The 25425-nt window shown below is 36.8% G+C and overlaps 3 protein-coding genes and 1 pseudogene across 4 annotated transcripts; 1 reads left to right on the plus strand and 3 right to left on the minus strand.

The window, feature by feature from the left end:
• Positions 1 to 773: 773 nt before the first annotated feature.
• LOC122022671 lies at positions 774 to 2337 on the minus strand (annotated as a pseudogene).
• A 4162-nt stretch (positions 2338 to 6499) lies between these two features.
• On the minus strand, positions 6500 to 9817 carry LOC122022672 (trafficking protein particle complex subunit 2-like protein). The gene is made up of 5 exons (XM_042580723.1): positions 9648 to 9817; positions 9488 to 9584; positions 7783 to 7861; positions 7603 to 7684; positions 6500 to 6872 (listed from the first exon to the last, which is right to left on the minus strand). Exons 1-5 carry the CDS (start codon positions 9678 to 9680, stop codon positions 6732 to 6734), a joined length of 432 nt encoding a protein of 143 aa, XP_042436657.1. The 5' UTR covers positions 9681 to 9817; the 3' UTR covers positions 6500 to 6731.
• Positions 9818 to 10146: 329 nt separating this feature from the next.
• Positions 10147 to 15086, plus strand: LOC122022670 (RNA pseudouridine synthase 2, chloroplastic-like). Of its 2 annotated transcripts, none has more exons than XM_042580722.1 (8): positions 10147 to 10527; positions 10699 to 10842; positions 12346 to 12612; positions 13079 to 13281; positions 13845 to 13923; positions 14130 to 14305; positions 14384 to 14450; positions 14765 to 15086. In XM_042580722.1, the coding sequence occupies exons 1-8, from the start codon at positions 10189 to 10191 to the stop codon at positions 14780 to 14782; spliced, it is 1293 nt and encodes a 430-aa protein (XP_042436656.1). In that variant the 5' UTR covers positions 10147 to 10188; the 3' UTR covers positions 14783 to 15086. The 2 variants fall into 2 exon arrangements, with proteins under 2 accessions (XP_042436656.1, XP_042436655.1); XM_042580721.1 differs by lacking the exon at positions 14765 to 15086 and adding an exon at positions 14532 to 14631.
• Positions 15087 to 15198: 112 nt separating this feature from the next.
• On the minus strand, positions 15199 to 18501 carry LOC122022668 (rop guanine nucleotide exchange factor 1-like). Its single transcript, XM_042580720.1, has 5 exons — positions 18191 to 18501; positions 18008 to 18124; positions 17408 to 17937; positions 15981 to 16331; positions 15199 to 15783 (listed from the first exon to the last, which is right to left on the minus strand). The coding sequence occupies exons 1-5, from the start codon at positions 18360 to 18362 to the stop codon at positions 15370 to 15372; spliced, it is 1584 nt and encodes a 527-aa protein (XP_042436654.1). The 5' UTR covers positions 18363 to 18501; the 3' UTR covers positions 15199 to 15369.
• Positions 18502 to 25425: the final 6924 nt, after the last annotated feature.

Raw genomic sequence — 25425 nt, forward strand, 5'->3', positions numbered from 1 at the left:
GATATGCTCGTACTTGAATTTGTATCTGTAAGTGATCATATATGTTTATCCACCTTAAGACGAGCAAATTGCGATTGATCTTTTCCTGATTCCGTCAGCCGTAAATGAGGGGCTTCGTAACAGAAAAACCTTCACATGAAATTAAGAATTTTAAAAATGATTCATCACCATCTGAATATCTAAATAGGTAATATAGACTAGCTCAATTTCCAAGTTAAATTAAATTTAATAACTAATATATTTATTTTTGAAAGTATAAATAAATTCTATATTTTTATATAGTTTTGTTAAATAATTTTTACCAAGGAATTTTATTCTACATTGGCTGACTAATTTTGATCAAGTTAAATTGACGGTGGCATTTCGAATTATACAACCGACGTAGAGGCCACATTTTGCAATTTATTGGATTCCCTTCTACCTTAGGGTTATATATGAATTAAACTTTAGTGAATAAATTTAATATTTAACTAGTTCATTCGATATTTATTTAAATAAATAAATTTAAATAATTCATCAAAACAAATATATTCATAAATATAATTTATGAAATAGGTTCATTAATAAAATTCTTATTAAATTTATAAATTTTAAAAAATAAAACAAATAAGTTTAATAATTAATTAATTAAATAAATTTAAATCGGGCGTTCAAATTAAATTTAAACTCATAATAATAATAATAATAATAATAATAATAATAAATAGTCAAGCTCATTTGTTTCAAAGGCGTGATTAATTTTTAATTTAAGATAAAAATCAATGGTCTGCCATACCAAGTGATGGTGTTCGGTTGCCCCCACGGGCGGGATCAACCGGTTATGACATGGATTCTACAGCATGAGTCGAGAGGTCGAGGGTCTGCGGCAGCATATGCGATAACATCAATATCTGTCCGTGCTAAAATGCCTAAGACCACCATGTCATAGTCGGCCCCGTATTCACCGTGATTTACTCCCTCTCATACTTGTGGGGCCGGGTTGAGGGGGCCGCTGGGTTGGCGGTTCCAACCTTTTTGCAGCAAGTGATGGTGTTCGGTTGCCGGCGCAGCCGTCGTCGATCATGCGCTCGATGGCCTGCGACTTCTTTGAGACTTTGACTTCCACTTCTTGGGGCCCCGTCTCCGGAACCAAAATGCGAAGCCCCTCAAGCTCTTTCTTTGCCGCCGGCCACAGCAGGCGGCCCCTGTCCTGCTTCCACCTCTCGTTCTGCACAGGATCCAACTTCAAGATCCTCCACTTGACGCCGTCGTACACCTCCAGAACCTCCGGCAGCGCATTGGCGCACCCCCTCGACAACCCCACGTCGATCCTGATCGCCCGGGCGCCGCACACCTCGCTGATGCCCTGCTCCTGAATGGCGTGCCCCATCACCATCCGCCGCGCTCCGGGAATCATGGCGAGCACTTCCTCCAGGTGGCTACAGTCGCAGTCGGATCTGGAGAACTTGCGCAGCCAAACCAGCCCTTCCAGGCCTCGGAGGCAGGGTGGTGGAGATCGGCCCCCGCTGAGCCCCATTATCCACTCTCTCACCTCCTCGTTGATCTTTTCGAGCCCGTGATCGACGTGCTTCTGGAGGAGATCACCGTGGACGAACACCGACTCGCCGATAGACAGGGCTGTCTGGTTTCCAGCCAGGAATCGAACGGCTATCGGTCCGCTCGGCCGCAGGGCGGCGATCCGGGCACGGAATCCCTCCCAGAATTCCTCTTTTATCCCATGGAAGGACTTGGGGATGCCCTTGAAGGGGTCTCGCGGCGAATCGAGGCTGGCGTACAGGCGCATCCTTGCTACGCCGGAGCGGTACCAGAAGGCCCAACGCTTGAACTCGTCGAGGCCAGCACGGGTGACGTAACTGAAGTCGCCTTGGGCGTTCATGATTTCATGGTTCCCGTGGAGAATGTGGAGGGCGCCTCCGGCGCGAGAAGCCCCGAGCTTGAGACGGTGGAAGTGGTAGAGAAGGCGGAGCTCATCGTCACCGCGGTCGAGGACGTCGCCGACCTGGACGGCGACGGCATCCCGGCCGGTCGAGCGGGCGGAGGAGGGGTCGACGAGGCCGGAGAGAGAGAGAGGGTCTAGAAGGACTTGTAGAAATCTCCGTGAAGGTATCCGATGGCGACGAGGCGGGAAGGGGCGGAGGTGCAGGTGGCGGCGGCAGGTTCAGGATTAGGACTAGGGTGAAGGTGGACAGTGAAGAAAATGCCGGAGACTGAGAAGTCGACGAAGGAGGCGAGGAGGGGAGGGAGGTCGGCGCACACCGCGTCGGACGACGCCATGCTTGATCAGATCAGAAGGCAGCAGGAAGATACGAGAGTGGAGACCCCGTTTCCGACGAATTGGGGGCCGGCGCCGCTTCCTATTCGGCGTAATAAATAATAAATATATTAAATAACGTTAAAATAATTATATATACATAAATAAATTTATAAAAAATTGTATTTTAAAACGAATTATATTTATATAAAAAATAAATGCGGATTGATTTTACTATAAAGTCCAATTGACTAATATATATTTATATATATAAACTTATAGGGAGGCGGCACCAGAAAAATCAGAACATTGAACGACTTTTGATGACCTCTGTTAATTTTAATTAAGGCCAAAATGTTAAAATAATGTTAAAATTTTAAATAAATCAGTTGATTGATTTATTTAATTATTTTATTTTATCAAAATTAATTTTAAATAAAATTAATTGATGATCAAATAATTTTAAAATAATATAAAATTAGTTTTTATGTGTTCGTCTATCTCTTCTGATTATATTCGTGTCCACGTATATCAATTTTATATAATATATTAAGAGCAATGATTTTTTGAATACAAATATATTTAAAAATTTAATTCATATTCAAAAAATTCGACTGATAGACTAAACAACCTCGGATTAACATGGAATTAGATCCTATATGTTTGACTAATTCTCTTAATTATATTCATCCTCTCAAATATCAATTTAACCTAATATATTGAAAGTAATGATTTTTTAAATACAAATTAAAATTTTCAAACATATTCATATTTAAAAAATTATTGCTCTCAATATATTAGGTTAAATTTACGTTTGAGGACATAGATATAATCATGAAAGGTATATGAACACATAGGAACTACTTTTATATCAATTCGAGATCATTTAGTCCATCAACTAATTGACAAAATGAGAGCAATCATTGAGAGCAATGATTTTTTAAATATGAATATATTTGAAAATTTTAATTTATGTTCAAAAAATTATTGTTTTTAATATATTAGGTCAAATTGATATTTGAAAACATGAATATAATTAAAAGAACTAGTTAAACATATAGGATCTAGTTTCATGTCAATCCGAGATCATTTGGTTCATCAGATTTTTTGAACATGAATTTAATTTTTCAAATATATTCGTGTTTATAAAATCATTGCTTTCAATATATTAGGTCAAAATTGATGTTTGAGGATATGAACCGACTAATGAACCAAACGATCTCGGATTGACACAAAACTAGTTCCTATATTCGTCTACCTCTCCTGATTATATCTATGCTCTCAAACATCAAATTGCCACAATATATTGAGAGCAATGATTTTTTGAATATGAATTAAAATTTTCATGTATATTCGTGTTCAAAAAATCATTGTTTTTAATATATTAAGTCAAATTGATTTTTGAAGACATGAATATAATTAGGAGAGGTAGACGAACACATAAAAAATTAATTTCATATCAATCCGAGGTCATTTGGTCAATTTTGAGCAAAACTAATTGATAGACCAAATGACACCAGATTGACATGAAACTAATTCCTATATATTCGTCTACCTCTCCTAATTATATCTATGTACTCAAACATCAATATGATTAAATGTATTGAAATCAATGATTTTTTAACACGAAGATATTTGAAAACTACAATTTGTGTTCAAAAAATTCAACTGATGAACCAAATAACCTCGGATTGATATGAAACTAGATCATATGTGTTCGGATAATTCTCCTAATTATATCCATTTCCTCAAACATCAATTTGACCTAATATAGTGAGAGCAATAATTTTTTGAACACAAATTACATTTTTTAAACATATTCACAAAATCGGCTGATGGACCAAATGACCTCGGATTGACATGAAACTAGTTCCTATTTGTTCATCTACCACTCTCCTGATTATATCCATACCATCGAATATTAATTTGACCCAATATATTGAGAGGAATGATTTTTTGAACATAAATTTTTCAAATATATTCATGTTAAAAAATTTGGTGCTCTCAATATATTGAGTCAAGTTAACGTTTGAGGACATAAATATAATCAAGGGAGGTAGACGAATACATAGAAACTAGTTTCATATTAATCCTAGGTCGTTTGGTCCATCAGCCAATTTTGCCTAAAATCAGCTGATGGACTAAACGACCTCGGATTAACATAAAGCTAGTTTCTATATGTTCATTTACCTCTCTTGATTATATCCATCCCCTCAAACGTTAACTTGACTTAATATTTTGAGAGCAATGATTTTTTGAATACGAATATATTTGAAAAGTTCAATTTGTATTCAAAAAATCTTGATTATGAACCAAACGACCTCGAATTGGCATGAAACTAAATCCTATATATTCGGTTAGTTCTTTTGATTATATCTATGCCCTTAAACTTTAATTTAACCAAATATATTGAGAGCAATGATGATTTAAACATAAATATATTTGTGTCAAAAAATTATTGCTCTCAATATATTAAGTTAAATTGTTATTTAAGGGTATAGATATAATCAAGAGAGGTAGATCAATACATAGTAACTAGTTTTATGTCAATCCGAGATCATTTGGTTCATCAACTGATTTTGACATTTGTGTTAAAAAATTATTGCTCCCAATATATTAGATTAAATTCTTTTGAGGGCATGAATATAATCAGGAAAGATAGACAAACATATAGGAACTAGTTTCATGTCAGTCCGAGGTCATTTGATCCATCAACTGATTTTGAGCAAAATCGATTGATGGACCAAATGACATCGGATTGAAGTGAAACTAGTTTCTATATATTTATCTACCTCTTCTAATTATATTTATGCCCTTAAATGTCAATTTGACTCAATATATTGAACGTAATGATTTTTTAAATATAAATATGTTTGAAAAATTTAATTAATGTTCAAAAAATCATTGCTCTCAATATATTGGGTAAATTTATATTTGAGAATATGAATATAATCAGTAAAACTAGATAGACACATAGGATCTAGTTTCATGTCAATCCGAGGTTTTTTATCCATTAGCTAGATTTTTTGAATATGAATTAAATTTTTTAAATATATTCATGTTTTAAAAATCATTACTTTCACCATATTATGCCAAATTGATATTTGATGGTATAAATATAATCAGAAGGGGTAGATGAACACATAGGAACTAGTTTCATATCAATCCAAGATGATTTGATCTATCAACTAATTTTACTTAAAATTGACTTTGATAAAAAAAAAGAAGTAAATTAGTCAACTGATTAAAGAAATCAGTCGACTAATTTACTTAAAATTTCAAAGTTTTGGTACAAATCAAAATTGATTCAACTGATCAAAAATATCAGTTGACTGATAAGGATAAAAAAGAAAATAGTTATATAATTTAGTAATTTTGAAATCACCTTACGTGATTTAATAATTTTGAAAATTTATCTACATGGTCCAATAAAAAATCAATGAATCAATAAATTGATCGGTTCATTCCCACCAAAATTTTCCACCACTATACATGAATCAAAAAATACAGATCAATCATGATGCAGGGCTTAACATCACAAATAATTCAAATTTAAAAATCGACTGATGAATTAATTAATCTAGGATTAATATGAAACTAATTTTTATGTGTGAATCTCTACCTCTCTTGATTATATTTATGTCTTTGAACATCAATTTGACCTAATATATTGAGAACAATGATTTTTTTAATACGAATTAAATTTTTCATATCAATCCGAGATCGTTTTGTCTATCAGCCACATTTTTTGAACATAAATTAAAATTTTCAAAAATATTTATGTTCAAAAAATTATTACTATCAATATATTAGGTTAAATTGATATTTGAGAGCATGAATATAATTAGGAGAAATAGACAAACATATAAAAATTGATTTCATGTCAATTCAAGATTGTTTAATCCATCAACCGATTGTTCTAAAATCAACTTTAATAAAATAAAATAAATAAAATCAATCAAAATTTGATTTAATTTACTTAAAATTTGATGTTTCAGGATTTGATAATTTTAAAATTACCCTACATATTTTAATAATTTAAAAAATTTATCTACGTGATTCAGTAAAACAGGTGAAGAATCAATACACCAAAATTTTCCACCACCACATGAATAGAAAATACAGATTAATCCTGACGCGGGGCTTAGCATCACAAATAATTCAAACTAAAGAGTTTTACTGCATGACATAACATGTTAGGGTTGTGCTAATCAAACAATGACATGATTTTAATGAGATAAACTTCAATGAGCAAAATAAAATTTTCCCATATATTTCAACAAGTTAGTTATTTTGCATTTGGAAAGTTCAACTCCAATGAAACTGTTCGTCCATTAGATCTGTATTCTGTGGTATTATTATCGGCATTTTAAATCAAGGATTTTGGCAACTACAAGAACAGAAGATCAAAAATAGTCTACAAATATAACAGTTGAGTTTAAAACTTGTTCAGCGAGGGAGGAAAAGGGGGCAGAAGGATTCATCCATATGTGCCTGGTGCAAAAGCTTTGACGATGCCGCTGACTCTCGCGGCAAAGATCCTGGAGATTATCTTCTTTCCTGGAACATGGAAGGGGTTGGAAACAGCATCGACGTATGCAGCGTGGAATCTCCTGAAGAACTGAACACAAAGAAACTAGCTAATATGATTAAAAAAAAAAAAGAAGGTTTAATCTATAAATTTTATAGAAGAATAAGAAGCATATAAGTAAATGACTAAACTATGTGATTTATCAGTCCCTGTGTATCTAAAAGCTATCGATCATATCTAGAATAATGGTTTTACCTGTCCATGATGCTTCTCTGTGTTGTAATTCATTTAACTTACTAATGCTTAGGCAATGTTGCTAATGAAAACCTTTTAGCGCTTTAGGGTATGTTTGCTCCTGAGGAAGAAGAAATGGACAATAGGGGTATCCCTCCCCATATTTACTTTGTGAACCATGATAGAGGAATGAGACGAGACAAGACAAGACGAGGGGCGGTTTAGGTGGTGTCTTACATTGTCCTAAAAGTGAACAAAAATGGTGTAGTCGAAGACCAAAAATAGATTGGGCTGGCCACCTTGATCAGTAGTAAAGGTTTCAAAAAGACATGGTGAACAACCAACCACAAAAGAACCTATCAATCCAAAAACCAGCCTTACTGAAAGTATTTTATCACTTATATGAAGTAATATACTACTAGCAAAATTCACAATAAAACATGGAGTAATGTTATCTATTTCTCGTAGAATACTTTGCTTCTTGCTTATTTTTAAGATTCATGCAGTTTACAATTCTGTAATTGGTTTATGAAAGAATCAAAAACAAGAACAAAGAAAAAGTCCAGGAAGGCATAGTGTATCTTACACTCCTAATATCAGTATCTTTGACATCCAAATCAGTTGTTACCACGAGGAATTTCACCTTTGTGTTAGACAAGTACCCATATCTGCAGAAAAATAAAATAAAAAACAATTCCAAAAGAGATGCTGCACACGTCAGACGCAAGCATAATGAGTTTAACCAAAAGAAATGGAAACAGCTTACACTTTGTAACTCTCTGTAGGATATAAAAGACCAAGATAACTCTCATTTAGAGTAATCACGGACCTCTTAGGATTATTCACTGCCAAGAAGAAAAGAAAAAACAATCAGCAGCAGAAGTGACAACGTTTGGAAACAATCTCAGGTTGTCAAGTTAGGACGCCATCTTTAGTAAGATAGGAAAATTTGGCTGTGACTATACGACAGATAACTTGATATTTAAGAAAACTTTTCAAAGCAAAGGTTTAGAAGATGAGTAACCCAGATGCACATAAAGAGGGTAAAACCAAACAAAAGAACTTGACGAAGCAAAGTCAGATCTTTGTAATGGACTGTATTTAGTCGTCCAGATTTACCATTTCGCTTACCAAGAACTGATAGCTTAAAACCAAATCCAGTTGGATTTTGGATGTTTTTACTTACTAAGGAAGACATATGAGTTGACTGCGGAATTTACATGACATAGTATGTAGAGGAAAGATAACTTCCAGTATCTTTCCAATCTAATGGGAAAAAATTTCAATACCACTAACATACTGGAAAAATATTTGAATTAGGCTAAAAGGCCAGTTAATTAATTTTATTTGATGTGCTGAAATGTCTACGATGACAACATTTTTCTGTACTGTGATTGCAACCTCAATTAGAGGATAAAAACTACCCAAAAGTTTGGAAAAACCAAAATCCAAAAGATTTTATGAAATAATTTCTTCTTTTTGGTCAATATCAGGATAAGAACATTCACCCTTAGAGGAGTTTGCTCAGTTATTGCCCTTCACATATTCATATAGTGGCCTTGACCACCTATGAAAATAGAATATTTTTGTAACACAGCACACAATGATTAAGAATTCTTTTACTTAAAAAATCAACCATCATAGGTTTCTACTTCAGTTTTCTGTTCAGTCAGTCTAACATTTCACAGGAATTGAAATATATGCAATAAGAATTCCAAATGTTGTTGGAATTCTTAGGTTTCTACTTGTGTTAATGGGCTCGAGATCACCAACAATGCAGCCCAACCTAAGAGACATTACTACCTAGTTCCACACTAAATGAATGGCTGATGTACTCATTCCATCTAATTTTCTTCGTTGATCGTAGTGACAGTGCACTCTACTTTCATTCCTATGGTTTCATCATAAAAAAAGTTTCACTCAATAGATTGAATTCTTCTCAGGTGAATAGTTCTATGCATATAGCTCATCAACCACAGGTGATTTCCACTTGAATCAATGATAAATGCTTCATCACATCTTGATATTTTGCACTCTCAGATAAAATAATATTCTGGCATTCTCTGTTTAATTGTTCAAAATATATGTTGGAAACTAATTAACTAATTTGTTATTGCAATGATGGATTGAGGATCAATTCCTTAACGCAGATAAAACAAATGGAAAGAGAACAGAATGGTGCATCCGAATTCCGAAGGATCCATCCACTAAGAATTACATTCATCTCATTTTGAATTTGTCAAAAAAAAAAGAAAAGAAAAGAAAAGGGGTTTCTCGATACAAAAGCATTGCAACGCATCGCGGGGCTTGAGAATTTTTGTTATCATTCAACAAATCCGTTTACTCTTTCCTTGTTAAGTATCCAGAGACAAACAGGGTTATCTTCACCAAAAATTTCTAAGAAAACGGCCTTTCCATCCAAAACCATATGCGTTGAGTAAAAAGAACAATCATGGAAAAACGGAAGAAACCTCTCTCGTCAATAACGTCGAGGGAGCAGTGGACGATGTGGTGGAGCTTGAGGGCATCGTCGGCACCGGTGAAGCTCTGCAGGTAAAGCGGGTTGTTCTGCGGCATGCGAGAATCATTACTAACCGATCAGGTAACTAACCAGAGGTGCAGAAGACCGACCTGGTGACCGACGACTGCGACGCACGCGATCATCTCATCCGAGATCTTTCGTCGACGGGCGCGATCTCGAGGGCGGCGCGTGATGCGACTCCAGCCGGCGAAGGCGGGGGCGATTCGATTGGATCAGGAAGCCCGCGTCTGAGCTTTATCGGTTTCGGCGAGGAAGAGGACGAGAAGGATCGCGTGCAGTCGATGATATACCCAACAGAGAAGCTTCGCGTGTTATTAGTCGACAGCTGGGGAAGAACTCGTGGGCCAAGCCAAAGGCGAGACGTCTGTTTGGGTGACGTGGTTCAATCTTTGCAAAAAGAGAGAGAGAGAAGAGAGAGAGAAGGATTTGCAGGATATTGTCACCTTGCTCCATTTTTTATCCAACCTTTTTACTTTATCCCTTACAGTTTGAAAAATATCACTTAGCTTCTATCATATTCCCATATAAACCGACGGCCCGGATGACGTATAAGATCCATTTCAAAATCTAACCCTTCATTTCCTCATTTGGTGGTCCTTCGATCCATTCGATCCCTATCGTCGTCGGGCGATGCTGCGGCGGACTCCTGTTCCGGCGATCTCTTCCTCTTCGTATTCGTGTTTCTCCTCTTCTCTCAATCTCCTTCTCCGAAGCCCTACTCGGTGCAGGGTTCCTCGAAGAGCCCTCTGCTGCTGCAATCAATCTACCGGGCCGGAATCGCCGCCTCCGCCGGTTGTGATCCGAGCCAACCATGCGGGGTTGAGGCTGGAGGAAAAGGTCGAGGTCGGGTTGCAGAAGACGAGGATTGATTCGTGGATTTCCTCCCGGATTCGTGGCGTCAGCCGAGCTCGGATCCAATCCAGCATCAAGTCTGGCCTCGTTTCCGTCAATGGTCGAACCGTTAATAAGGTAATAACTCGTCTCTCTTATTGGTTTTGGAGAAACTGAGTCGCCATCTTGTTTTCGCACATGCCGCTTTCAAAAAATTTGTCATTTTTTCTTTCGCATTTTAGTATATTATCCATTTCCCCCTTTTTGTTTGCCACTTTGCTTATCTTCTATGGTTCTTCATCTCGTCAGGCTTCCCATGTTGTTAAAGGAGGGGACATGGTTTACTGCATGGTTTCTAAGTTGCAGCCTTTGAGGGCTGAGCCAGAAGATATACCTTTGGATATTGTATACGAAGATGAGCATGTTCTAGTCGTGAACAAACCTGCACATATGGTAAATCTCAATCTAGTTTGTGCATGTCGTGTTGCTTGTTATTTACATCTTTTATTTCAAGGGTGTTTGGAAGAAGCATTATTACTCATTTACATTTTGCATCAAATGACGACAATATTGTAGTTTTATTTTAAAAAACAGAGATTGAAACTGAAAACTTTCTTTTAAAATTCAGGAAGCTATAATTTTTTACAACTCATATTCATTGTTACATTTCCCTTTTATGCAATGATAACTCAAATTCATACAAGATGATTTATGGGATTGCCATGTTTTAGTTATTGATTGATTGATATACTTAAGACATGACCTATTATTGTTACATTGACTAAAACAAATTTTAAGTAGAATATTGTCTCAGTATTCATCAATGATTGTACATTCAGAAATTAGATAACCATTTTCCCTCTTTGAAAACATATACTACAAAATCAACAAACAACAACATGGACATTGATTGCGCCCTCATAGGATATTCACTGTGTGTTATATACATAATGTCTCAGAGAACTCATAACTATACATAACATATGGAAGCAAAATCTTTCTGATATGAGTTGAGAGTTATGTTACTCAGATTTGGGTATGAGTATTCAATACTAGTGTAGGATCCGTGTGTCAACATAACTCTTTTTTTTTTTTCTTTTTTTTTTTACATTTTGACCAACAGAATTGTTGGGTAGGGAGAGGATGGATAAGTGTCCAAGTATAAAGGATAAGAAATTATGTCTTAGTTCAACAGGATGAAAAACTTGCAAAAGTTTTTTTTACCGAACTTTGCATGATTTTGTAGTAAAAAAATCATATGCTTGTTCATTGAAAAAAGACAACATTTCTAGAACTTGTAGATGATCATAGGAGTTCTTTCTAGAGGTAGGATATCATTTGTGAAAGATAAACATTTGAATGGGCTTCGATCAATCATTAATCTATTGAAAGAACCAAGTTTTGGGTTGTGGGTTACTATAAGGACAAATAAGAACTTCATAAGACACTCAACTAAAAAGGAGTAATCATGGTGTATGAAATTCTTGCCTATTGGGTGGATCAATATGAATGTTCACCTCCATGATTGTCTTCTCAGTTATAACTTCTCAGTTATTCCTTGCAAAATTATTAGAAATTGCTGAGGACATGAGCAAAACCACTTTATATCAGAGCTAACCTGGAAATATACTGAAATGCCTAATCTAGAATTTACTTATATCAGACTAATTGGTTAGTGGCATCTTCTTCTCACAGAAAATACTGAATTGTATAAGAACTTATTACTTTACTCTCTAATTTGTGTTGAAATTTGGAGCTAGCAAAAATGCACAATATATGCTTATAAATGCACTATAGGATGGGGTTATTCATTCTGAGGTTTTGATTGTGTTAATGCTTTCAATTGTATTCTTCTTTATTTGACACTATTTTGCAGGCCATACCCTTTTTCTATTTTACTGACCGGCTTGTATTATTCCCTTTTCTTTTTGTGCTTCTTATTTGTGCCGCATGTAGGTTGTTCATCCTGCACCTGGAAATCTGAATGGCACATTGGTGAATGCCATTCTCCACCATTGTAGGCTTCCAACCATGGCATGTGTAAAAAGTAACCAAGCATCTGAAGCTGATGAATATTCCGACTCTGACAGTGAAATCGAAGACCTTTGTACCGAGCAGTATACAGCTGAAGGAATAGATCTAGAAAATTGTGATGCTTTGATTAGACCTGGTATTGTGCACAGATTGGACAAAGGGACAAGTGGCCTTCTTGTTGTAGCCAAGGTGAGCAGAAAGAGTTTGGAATTTTGAATTTTTTTTTTACTGATATACAGATTTCTTCTTATCCTCTTCCATATGTTTTTGACCATACGCATAGCATTCCATGAAGCAGTTTCTATTCATTTTGCAATGGTTATAGACTATTATACTGTGCGCTAAGCATTATTCAGCAGACATCAAATGTGTGGTACTTTGGGCATGGTCTGCAATGGAGAATCTTTTTGCATGACTGCATTAGTGTATCCTTCCTCATATGAATATATTGAAAATTTGAAATTATCACAGAATGTCAACTCTAAATATGTGTGTGATGAACAAAATTACATTGTGTTCGCGCTCTTTGTTGAACAGCAAATCACAAGTAATAACCCTAAGGGTTCATTTGCATTGCAAAATTTGAGTAGCACATTAGATATTTCTTTGAAATCTGAGAATGTTAACATTTGAGCTTTTTCCTTTTTGGTGACAGGATGACCATTCACATTCCCACCTAGCTGAACAGTTCAAACAACATACCATCCACAGAGTGTACATCAGTCTTACTTCTGGCATCCCTAACCCAAGTTCTGGAAGAATAGAGGTGCCAATAGCACGCGATTCTAATAACAGGATCCGAATGGCTGCTGTGTCTGGTTTAAACAACAGTAGGCATGCACGCTATGCTGCTAGTAGGTGATTGATGTTCTTTTCAGTTCTATTGAGAAGGATGTTTCCATTATTTTTTTTCTATATTACGAAATAAAAGTGAATGACCTCCCTTCTTTACCCTAACGGAGATATTGGATAAAGGGCAAGTTATGATCCTTTTGCATCCAATGTAGTGTTGATATCCAACGTAGAAAAAGTTAACTTATAATTTTCTGATTGGTTGGTCTGTTTATTCAACTAGATAAACATAGACTATTAAATAGTTTTTTTTTTTTTTTTGAAATCTGTATAAGGGCATTGTTTGTTTAAAGAAAATTTGAAGGCTAGATGTTAGCCAAGGATGCATTTGGTTAAGACATTTTAAGCCCCATTTACAACTATTTCTCTGTGGTAGGTCCTTTCCCATTCATGATAGTATAAGGGATTTGTTTGGTTTGGTGAAGATCATAGTTTTTCTGCAAATTTTTTTCAACCTCTGGTTTGTTGCCTTCTGCATTAATGTTTTGTCTGAGTGAATCTCTACATTTGTTTCAGAGTTCCCATTTTGCTCCGAAACTACCAACAATGTCTAACTTTTAAAACTCTAGGTACAAAGTAATTGAGGATTTTGCTCGTGGGGGAGCTGCAATGGTGCAATGGAGATTGGAAACTGGACGCACACATCAGGTACAAATGTTTCGATAGTCTTCTGCAATGTATGAGTGACGCTAAAGATTAAGTTTGGATAGTCTTATTAATATTAGTGGCTATGATAATATGTAGAATTTCTTTATAGGCTTTATGCTTTTGAAACCATGAGAAAAAAGAACAGAAATTATAGGTTGCTTGAATTAGATATCTATTGTATCTTCTGATCTTTCATTGTTTTGTAGATCCGCGCACATGCAAAGTACCTTGGGATTCCCTTATTAGGCGATGAAGTTTATGGAGGCACAAAAAGCATGGCGTTGTCGCTTCTTCGACCAAGAATACCATCTTCTCTCCATGGTCACCTCACAAACATTTTGTCGAAGTTAGAGAGGCCGTGCCTCCATGCTTTCTCACTAGGGTAAGGAGCAAATGCAATTTTTTGGTGATTAGACTCTTTCCTTTCCAATCTAACTTCAATCTTGCCCTTCTTTCTTAGATTTAAGCATCCTCACACAGGTGAATTCCTACGGTTTTCATGCCCTCCACCTGAAGATTTTTCTGAGGTATTAGATCAGCTCCGGTCTGTGTCTAGCCATTGTTCAAATAATTAGTTCATGTAAAATTATGGTTGTCTATTATTACAGCTGCAATTCTTTAAATATTATAACAAAGGAGAACACAATGCACAACATTTTGAAACAATTTCTAGCTAGGAATAAATTGCTACCGGTAGTATGGATGGCATGAGGGTTTACTTGATGTTTTTGGGAAGGAACCTATGTATGAATCAGGAAGCCATGATTGATTCTTTTCAAGTTTTAGTTAACGTCTCAACAATAGACCAGTGGCATGGCTGAAATCCCATCGAGATATGCAGATCTGGTGGAAGCACTGAAATGCGAGAATATCACGTTGAATTGTGTTCATCAACAGCAATTTGAAGCTGATGAACGGGAAGATCTGCTAGCAATCTTTGTGAGACAAAAAGGAGAAAAAGATAGCTGGAGTTTTGGTAGTTGCAGAACACCAGCACTAGGATCGTCTTCCTTTTTTTCTTCCTCTCCTCTAATTGGCGTTTGCACTGGTCGGAACTCAAACTATTTTATTCTGTGCCATAAATAAACTAAGATGATGACAGGATGTACGAAATTCTTGAGTTTTCCTGGGGAGAGCACATACTTATCCTTCGTCTGTCATGATTCAGGAACCTTAAGTGAATGGGAGACCTAGAATTCCTTTCTATGGCAATGGCAAGTTTCTTTGGCTATAATACCTCTAGCTAATCGATTGCCAATAGAAAACAGCAGAATCTGCTGAAATCCAAGAAGAGTAAAACGCAAAACTTGATATTCGTTGTTTCTGTACACAGACAACTCTAAGCACCCGACAATTACTGGTCCGCATCTCATATGCTTGATAATTCCCAAGTGATAAACAGCCTTGGACTCATTTGCAAGGGTGTTGCTCGGCTTCGTTTTGAAGTTAGTCCCTCCCATGGGAATCTCCTGTTTCTCTTCTGCCACTTAAGTTCCTAGTATATGACCATATTGTCTCTATATCATGAGAAATAGGCTTTGGACCTTGGAGCCTGCCGTTGCTTAACGATGGAATTCTCAATGGACTTCCGGTCACTGGAGTGGAAGCACAAAATGTGGGTGTATCAAATGGTGAGGGATAAGGTGGTGAACTATTCATGGACAATGGGCTGGGCGAGAATCGTTTTTGAAGTGGAAGTCCTCCTAGTCCTCGATAATCAAAGACTGCAATAGCTTCAGCAGCAGCACATTTTTTTGTAGCATCGTCCACAAAGATCAAGTCATCAATTCTTGCCACGATATTGAAAGCCAAACTCTCCATTACCCTCGAATAGCTCTCAAGAATGGACAGTCCCACATCCTGCAAAAACAGAAAAAGCTTGCACGGTTAGTTCCATTTTGGAAGTCTTTCAAGTATGAAAATAAGTTCCAAGAGTAAACTAGACATGTTTCGATAGAATATAGCATACAAGTCGTGCCATACATTACGCCCGTTATGCACAGCTTGAAACAATTATATTACAGAAGCAATAGATATTGAAAAACAGTACGACCTACCCGATTATACTGAATCTTGTTCATATCCAGATCAGTCTGAGGGAGACCAGGGAAACGAAGTCGGAGGCTTTGCAAGAGGCCATCAGCCCGGGAAGCAAAAAGTAGGTTTCTTTCACTGTCACCAACAAGAACCTTAACCTTTCCACTCCATGACTTTGTCTTGCCTTTTGTTTTTGGGTGTTTCTTTTGGCCTTTCAACCGCCAAACATATATTGCTGCCTCGATCCTATTTGTTATTTCGAGAATATGGTGCTCAGAAGACAAGTCCAAAAAGTCCAGAAGACAATCAGGTGAAAATTGCTCGGCGGTTATGTAGCGGTGAATGATGTCGCCTAAACAGGATTTCCCACTCTGCAATTTATAAAAAAAAGCAAAAATCTAGTAAACATCACAAATGAACTAGGACAAGACTGACAAACAAAAGCCGTAGATTGATGTAATATAATTAATACTGGTAAACTGCAGTAGATTGATGTAATATAGTTAATCCAGGTAAAAAATTTTGTTTACTCCTACCAATGTAGTCAGCGTATAGGTTTCTCAAGATTATGCTTTCTTCAAAGAATGCATCGTTGTCATTATCGTCATGATCATCAAGTCATGTTTGTCCTACTAGTCAAAAGGACCAACAAACAGAAGCAGTAAATTGATGTAATACAGTTAATTCTAGTGAACTTTGTGCAGTCAGCCAAGCATGAGCAGTATAGGTTTCTCAAAAAAAAAAAAAAAAAGCTTTCTTCAACGAATGCTTCATGATCATTATTATCATCATGTTTATCCCAATTATTTATGGTATCTTATCTCTCCACTGAACTCTATGCAAAAATCATAAAAGTGATAAATAAAAGAATTTATGCTTTCTCAGAATAGTGTCGTCAGATATTGTGTTAAATTCAGTGTACCTTCTTCCCATTTCCAGTTTCTGCAAATGATGTTTGTTTATTGAGTTCTACATTTATCATGCAATTTCATAATTTTAACTACTAAATATATGAAATTCTACTGTTCTCAAATTGTTCCTTGGTACATATTTCTATTATTCTTCTCAAGTATGTGCATTACCACCATTTAGTAAAAGAAAAATAACAAAAAAATCCTTATACATGTTGGAATTCCTCGAAGGCCCAAGAACTACAAAGTTTCACCTATACTAGTGTTTCTAACAAAGCTGATCGATCTTGGAAAATTTAAATCAGATCTGAGTTTCATAAACTTAATAGCTCCATAAGTTTCTACACTAACTGTAGTTCAGCAATCACTTGTTCAAGAAGTTGACATAATTCAACACCATATGAAGTAGCTTAACTAAGTTGCAAGAAACAAACTATACCTTAGACAATGTCTCATAGTAAACAACAGGAATCTCCATTGAAATCATTCAACACCATAAGAAGTAGATTAACTACGTTGCAAGTGGCAAACCAAACCTTAGGTAGTGCCTCAAAGTAAACGCCAGGAATCTCCATCTCAGCAAGCACTCCACTGTTAATGGACATTGCTGCCTTCAGGATCTGATTCACACAATCTCTAGACTGCTGCAGCCTCTTCCTCGCCTCCTCCGACAGACCGTCCGGTGGAACCCTCGGAACTGGCAACCACCATTTCTCTTCCTGCCTGAACGATGGCCTTCGTGCCGGCGACTTGGTTCCATCCCCATCAGCATCAGCCACCAGGATTCCCCGATCTACATACCAGAACTCGGTTTCTCGGAACCCATCCAGCGTGCCGAGGAGCATGGAATCCAGCTTCCTGAGAGCCGGAAGGTTCGCCCGGAGGTCGGCACGTGGGCGGGAGATCATCACCTCGAAGGTGCCCCCGCCGGGGAACTCTTGGATGGCCGGGATTAGCTCCACAATGTGGTCACTCACGCTTAGTAGCCATTCCATCTCCCTCCGCCACATCGCGCTCTTCTGCGGCGCCAGGGGCTCCAACCTCCATAGCTCCCCAAACACAGTAGCTGATTTGAAGCACATAAACGATAACAATGACGCAATGGAGTGAAGGGGAGCGAAGGAATCGGGTCTCACCGGAGAGATTGGTGATGGCGTTCGAGATCGCGAGTGCGGTGGATACGCCCTTTCCTCCGCCGGACATGTCTTCGCCGAGAAGAAGCTTCGCGAACCTCTCCTTCATCATCTCCACTTCTGAGAAATTATCTCACTCATCAACTTGATCCAAAATAGAAACGGAACGCGTTGCAAGAAACAAACCGGAGACATCGGTCGGCCGCTTCTCCGATTTGGGTTCCCAGCAGAGAGCATCGGATCCAGGCAGAAGCGCTTCCGCGGGCACACCAACCTCCGAAGAGGAGGCGCAGGTGCGACGCAGGCGGTCGTTGGGTTGGTCGTCCGCCTCCTCCTCCTCGGACGAGACGCTCCGCATCGGCGTCGGAGGCGGTCAGCCGGAGAGAGGAGAGATCGCGACTGCGACTTAGGCCTCGCCGATGAACACCGCTGCTCGCTGCTCACAGTCAAGTAAAGGTAAAAGCAAGCGGCTCGGCTTCTTTTTACTAACCAACCCGCACACAAAGCAACACGCCGTGCCTTTTAATATGCAACGCTGTTTTAAGGAAAACTTCCAACCCGCCCCCAATATTTACATCCTTTCAAAAGCACCCACAGAGTTCCAAAATCATCAAAATACCGCTATAGCTAGAATACGTTTAAAAAATAATATAAATCTTAGGAGGCAAATGAAAATTTCCCCACTTTTATTTTCCCTTTTACTTTATTTTTGTATGTGATTTTAATTATTATTTATTATATTTAAATAGGATCGCAAATGAAATAAATATCCATTAACAAACTCAATCTCCAATTGATTAAATACTATTCGATCTTAGATCTAACAAGAACTCATTTATACTCATTGAATTCTTGATTTAATGAGGACTTATTTACATTCATTAAGTATGAATAAATAATGTAGCTTTTATTTATGGAGTATAATTATAACAAATTTATGCTAACAACATGCCTGATGCTGTCTTATCTAATGCTAATTACAGTGATTAGAGAGAGAGATAAATGGTGGCTCTTCTTCCAGAAGCCTATAGAATTAGAATACATATTATTGTTTTGAGTGGAGTTAAGTTGGCAAGCCCAGAGTTGAACAAACTGAATGGATTGAACTGATCGATGGTCTTGATGGAGAGAAGCTAATGATTGAATAAAGAATAGCTCGTTAGATTGCACAAGTTTTGAAAGAATTGAACTGATTGATGTGACAAAAAATAATTCACCTACTTTTAATGTTTTCTACAATCTCTCCATGCTAATATAAAAAAGATAAATCATGAATGACTACAAATTATAAGTGTAATGATCAAAATATGGAGGAAGATATATTCGAATATGTTGAGTTTCGATCCTATGATCTAATATGACAATGCCCTATATTTTAATCATCGTACCGTGAAAATAAATTGAGCTGATTGATGAACCACATAAATTGGACCTAATGGACTAGGTGAATGAAATGATTTAAGTAAATCGTGAGGAAATAGGTTGAACGAATAAAAAAAACAAAAAGTGCGATCGTAGAAGTAGAACCCAGTAGTTATTCAAATTATCATACCTTAAATCGTATTTGATACGGTGCATAATGGTAGGGCCCGGTAGTCTGAAGTCAAGGAGACGTGATAATCAGAAGATAAGGAGATGTGACAGTCAGAAGTCAAGGGGATGTGCCAGTCAGAAGTCAAGGGAGCGTGACAGTCAACAGTTAGGAGGACGTGGTAGTCAACAATTAGGATGACGTGACAGTCAACAACTAGGGAAAGAAGAGGTAGGACCACCTGGTGTCGTCAGACGAATGATGCCCGATCGGGTGCTTACATATCAGGATCCCAGATCTAAATCAGGATGTGCAATCGGGGTGATGCCTGACCTGATCCGACTGGTCGGGTTTTCATAACTCGGTTATGTCCAGGCCTAATTTTCTAAGTAGGCCAACTCCCGGTCAGCTCTTGAGTGATCTCACCACAAGTCTCCTTGCCCCTCAAGACTTAGATCAGGTGTTATACCTGATAGATCATCCAGCTGCCCCTAGTCATACCAGGGCGGGACAAAAGGCGCTACGCGACAATAAAGTTAGAGAATCATAACTGTCTGTCAGAGAATAACTGTTGTATGTCAGGGAATATTCCAATGGTATGTGGTCATCTGCGAATGGAACTATCTTCTAGTTCATAAGAGGGTGCCATGTGCCCTCCATCACCAGACAGGTCCTGACACCCGACATTCCCTAACATCAGTCAGGCTCCAGAGGTATGCACTGTCATATAAAAAGGAGGTTTTCTCCTTTGAGCAGGTACGGTCTCTTGCACATTCACACTTGTCTTCTACTTTTCTTTCTCCTTCGTACACTGTTCTTCTGGGGAAAAAGTACCTGACTTGAGCCCCGGAGGGTCTGCTCCGGGGACTTTTTCTCTGATTTCTAGCCTCTAACGTTCTATGTGCTTGTCTAAGTGCGCACAGAGTTTAAGTACCACCGGCTTAGTTACTATCATCCGTCATCGCCACGTGGGGGTCCGCTCTTTGGGGCACATACGATAGGGTGTCATAGTCGCCTCTTCGTCAATACCAGTAACAATTCATCCGGCCTTCATCTGATTCAAACTATAAATAGGATCAGTATTTAATAGCCGTCTTCTAGGAAGAATATGTATTTTGTATGTATGAAGAATTTTTATATTGAATCCTTGTTTTTCTATTATATATTTGTGATTTTTTTAGTTACTTTTCTAAGATTTAGTTTTCTTGGTTCGCATTGATATTTGATATTTTACATTTATGGGAAATGAAATTGAAACTTTGAAACAAAAAATATATATCAATTTTTATTATTTTCATTCTACCCACAAAATAAACTACACTGTTTTATATAATTTAATGCGTTCTTGAGCTTATTATCTTCCAGTTGAATTATTATTTGAGAACAATCCTCTACACCCATCAATCGTAGGAGATCTGATCCATTAATCATGCTCCGATCTTGCCGGTCTTCTTAAGACTCAAGGATACAGTTGTACGAGTATATAGAACAAATCCTGTTTAAGTAAAGTCGTGCTCGACTTTGCCGCCACCGCAATAATAAACACTTCGTCTACAGTGCAACAATGAATGTCGGACAAATATTAAGCCTCCAATTAAACCAGCCCAGATCCTTGGACCGTAAAAAATGGTTTAGGGGATGATCCCTTGATTTAAATTCGTGGAGATGAATGGTCCCCATCTATTTTATGAATGGGGACCATCTCCTGAATCAATCCAAACCAAAGGATCATCCCTTGAATCGCTTTTTACAGTCCAGAGGATCTACCCTCCAATTAAATTGACGCATGACCTAATTAAAATACATGCTTTTATTGGCAAGTTTAAAATAACAAATTCCGTGATAAAATGAGGCGATAAACAAACGATAAATTGTGGCGAAAATGCCACCAAACTTTTCTTTTTTTGCAAAATATATTAAGAATTAAAACAATAATTTAACTGGTCATTTTGTATATGTTTAATGTTTCTAAGAATATTATTTAAAATTAAATTTAAAAAGTACGTCTTGTTTTTTTTTTTTAAATTTACTTAGATGATATTACGAAAACACCCTTGACGGAAAAGATTTGAAAGAAAAGGTAGGAATTCTATTATAAAAAAATAACGCTGAGGAAATTTTTGTAGATGTTTTGGAAGCCTTAATCTAAATCAAATTGGTTTGAGAACATGTTTGACCTTTTTCATTTTATTTTTCCTTTCAAATCAAATTTAGCCTTTTATGTTATTTCAGCAAACAAAAAATTCTTCTAAGGACTAGATAATTATGTTTAGTTTCGCATATTATATCGTGACTTGTGTTTCACTAGTTAGTATCATGCAGGACAAATGTACATTAGTCACGCAACTAAGAGTAAATATTGCATTCACAACCATCTTTTAATATTTCGCTAGGTACTATTTGTTTATTATTTGCTATAGTTTTATTTATTAATATTACAGGATTATTTCTTAGTAGTGTTTAGAGTTTATATAGTATTATATTTGTGGATATTAAGTTTTTTTAATTTATGATTTAAATTAATCAATTTGTAGTAAGATGATCTCTTCAATTGTCTTGTATTTCATTTGGTTATCTGTACTTAAAGATTCTAAGCTTAGTATTTAGATTTGTAAAAATTCTTACCTAAATATTTATTCACACACTGACCTAATTTTTATGATTTTGTGATGTCTATTATTTTAGAGCTAAAAAGATTTTATGAACAAGCTTATTGATTCTTTAATAGTGATAGTTAACTATGGACTAATCAACGGATAAACATTGACATTGATTATGACTTTTGTATTATCTCAATTTATATTAAAATTTTTGATATTGTAAGACTTACTTCTTTCATATTTTGATTTGCTAGATTGTCTCAACAAATTTAGTTGGTTCATTAATTTGTACAAGAGAAGAAATCCATCTCATGGAGTTTGAAGACAAGGGAGGGCTGAGTAAAGGAATTGAAGATATGTCTGCTACTAGTAAAAGAATAGAGAAATAAATTATTAAAAGTAAAAAAAAAATTGAAACTCATTATCACATAAAGTAGGTAGAGAAAAGAAAAACTTATTGAGGAAGGTAGGTAAAGAAAAGAAAATCATTTAGCACTTTGATAGATAATGTAATATAAAGATTAGATTACTTAAGGTAAGATTTAAAAATTCATATAGTTGCTTATGGTTTGATTATTGGTTGAATTTATCTAAATGATCTAAATATTTATTTATTTCAATATTGTATCATACTTTTGGATTTAAAAATTAATTCTTTTTAATATTTTTAATTTATTTGACATATGTGATTGTTTCGTATAAAGTAATATATACCTGAGAAATATAGAAATAAAATATAATAAAATTTAATGATTTATTTAAAATTAAAATTATATACATTTATAAATGAATTAAAAATAAATTTATAAAAGCATTAAAATAATATTTAATATGTTATTTGAGGCGGATTAATAACATATTTAAAATAAAATTAGAGACAAAATTTACATTTGAAATTAAATTTTTTTATTAACTTAAAAACATATTTATAAATAGCTTTTTCATTCATTTCTAAAATTAGAGACAGAATATTTTCATCTCAAAATTAACGACAGAGCTTTTACTAATATATTTTTTAGACGGAATATTTCGTCCTAAACTTTGTTTAGAGACAGAAAAATATTTTTCATAATAGAAGTTGTAAAACCTAAGCCACATGCATTCTAGAAATTGAATAAGAACTTTAAACAAGAAATACAAGTACATTAGTATGTGTTGGTGCAAGTTGCACTAACTGTTGAACTTAGGTTTTAATGAATGATAAAGTAAGTTAAGTTAAGTTAAGTTTGTTATGATCTAACGATGTAACTAAGTGTGCAGGAGAAGTCCAGATAGGTCAATGGGCTGACCGGATATCTGACAAGAAATTCAGCTAGGTCGACAGATTGGCCGGATAGTTGGTACGAAGTCTAGATAGGTCGACAGGGTAATTGGATATTTGGCACGAAGTCCAGTTAGGTTGACGGGTCGACCGGATAGCTGATACGAAGACCAGCTAGGTCAACGGGCCGACCGAATATTTGGCACGAAGTCTAGACAGGTCGACGGGCTGACCGGATGTCTGGCAAAACAGTAAGTTAAGGTAAGTCACTAGAGGGGAGTGATTTGGTAATGATGCGTTCCCCGTTTGAGGGAACAGTAGGCGTCGATCCAACTTAGATCCATAAGTTGAGATCTTAACTAGATTCTGTTCTCGAGGAGACAGAATCTAATTACTACTTTATTTTTATAAATTGTGCTAACTTTTGTTTTGTAGAGTAGTATAATGTTTATTGTCTCATATTAATCTTTTTCTTCAGGAAAAAGCTTTGCTGGAAAAAGGGTTCCGGGCGCCCAGAATGCAAAACTCTATCTCGTCGTAAACATGGAGAGCGCTGATTGACTGGGCCGACATCACGGTCCAAGTGCCCGGAATTGTTTATATAAACAGTCTTCCACCAAGAGCCAAACACAACTTCTTCTATGATTGCTCTCTTGCGCGCTACTCCAAAGACGCTCCTGCGACACTGCGAAGCTCCTCCGACAACCTGCGACTCAGTTTCATTTTCCTTGTTGTCGGTATTAATATTTTTATAGTTCTTGTACTAAATTGTGTAATAATTTTGTGAATTATTAGTGATTGCCCAACGAAAGCACTCTCATGTGCGGGCCTTGGAGTAGGAGTCGAAGGCTCCGAACCAAGTAAAATTGATTCGTTAGCATTGCTTCAATTTTTCTATTTCCGCCTCTTACTCGATTAAGTTTTAACGATCTCTATTCACCCCCTCTAGCGAACTTTACGATCCAACAAGTAGTATCAGAGCAGGTACCGCTCTGATTTGGTGCAACCACCAATCAGGCAAAGGGGATGTCTTTTTTTCTTTTTGATTTTAAGTTTTTCGACATAATCCAAATTGGTATAATTAACTCTTTGGAAAATTCTTTTTTGTAGCAAATTAAATTGAACTGGTGTAACACCAATTCAGTCTTAAATTTTTTCTCCCACACTGCTAAATCCAAGACCAAGTCTTAGGATCTTCTTCCTTGTTTCTTTGTGTGCAAGAGTTATGACCCAAATTGAGGGATTCAACACTGCCCATCCTCCCCTCTTCAATGGTGACGACTTCCCATACAGGAAGAAATGAATGAAGGTCTATCTAAAGACCGACTTCGACCAGTGGTTCGGCGCCATCATAGGCTATAGGCTCCCATCGACAACTCCAAAAATCCAATGGACCCAGAATAGTGGAATCTGGAAATGAAGAAGAAAGCCTAAATAGACTGTTGGTGCGGGAAGCATCCGACGATCGAACCTAAGTTTTGATAATGGCAAAGGATTCAAAGTTAAGGTGCTTTGTTATCTGACAGCTTTTGCTGAGTGTTTCAGGAAAGTCCTAACTGCGGTTAGGCAAGGTAAAACCCTAGGGGGTGGTAACCCTATGCGGAAAGTCTTGGCAGGTCGATGGCTTCAGGCAAAAGTCCTAGGGGGTGGTAACCCTAGGTGGAAAGTCCTGGTGTCGCGAACCAGGTGAAAGTCTGAACTGGCCGGTGAAGCGGATGTTCAGCAGAAAGTCCGGGAGCATCGAGTGCGGAGCAAAAGTCCAGACGATCTGGAGGATCGTACTGGCAACAGATAAAATCTCCTGAGAGGAGTAGGTGAGGACGCGTTCCCCGTAGAGGGAACAGTAGGCGTCGACCTAGGGTTTCCGGTCGAAAACCCGAAGTCAGACTCGGATTCATACTATTATTTTGTGTTAATTTTGTGTTGCAGGTATCTTTGGATTAACATACTTGCAGGTACCAAAAACACAAAGAAGGACTCGGATGAACAGTGTCCGAGGCGCCTCCATGGAGCTTGGAGGCGCCTCGGG

The sequence above is a fragment of the Zingiber officinale genome, chromosome 9B (assembly GCF_018446385.1).
Source record: "Zingiber officinale cultivar Zhangliang chromosome 9B, Zo_v1.1, whole genome shotgun sequence".
In the NCBI taxonomy this organism is placed as follows: Eukaryota; Viridiplantae; Streptophyta; class Magnoliopsida; order Zingiberales; family Zingiberaceae; genus Zingiber; species Zingiber officinale.

Bases quoted from the DNA above. Each gene is read 5' to 3' on its own strand.
- LOC122022672 (XM_042580723.1), bottom strand. From the start codon at position 9,680: ATGATCGCGTGCGTCGCAGTCGTCGGTCACCAG. The intron at 7,862-9,487 runs GTTTCTTCCGTT...TCTTCTTGGCAG, and splicing joins CGACGTTATTGACGAGAGAG to TGAATAATCCTAAGAGGTCC. The intron at 7,685-7,782 runs GTAAGCTGTTTC...ATTTTTCTGCAG, and splicing joins CCTACAGAGAGTTACAAAGT to ATATGGGTACTTGTCTAACA.
- LOC122022670 (XM_042580721.1), top strand. From the start codon at position 10,189: ATGCTGCGGCGGACTCCTGTTCCGGCGATCTCTTCCTCTTCGTATTCG. The intron at 10,843-12,345 runs GTAAATCTCAAT...TGCCGCATGTAG, and splicing joins TGAACAAACCTGCACATATG to GTTGTTCATCCTGCACCTGG. The intron at 14,451-14,531 runs GTATTAGATCAG...CTATTATTACAG, and splicing joins CACCTGAAGATTTTTCTGAG to CTGCAATTCTTTAAATATTA.
- LOC122022668 (XM_042580720.1), bottom strand. From the start codon at position 18,362: ATGCGGAGCGTCTCGTCCGAGGAGGAGGAGGCGGACGACCAACCCAAC. The intron at 17,938-18,007 runs GTGAGACCCGAT...GCTTCAAATCAG, and splicing joins CGCCATCACCAATCTCTCCG to CTACTGTGTTTGGGGAGCTA. The intron at 16,332-17,407 runs GTTTGGTTTGCC...TATAAATTGCAG, and splicing joins ACTTTGAGGCACTACCTAAG to AGTGGGAAATCCTGTTTAGG.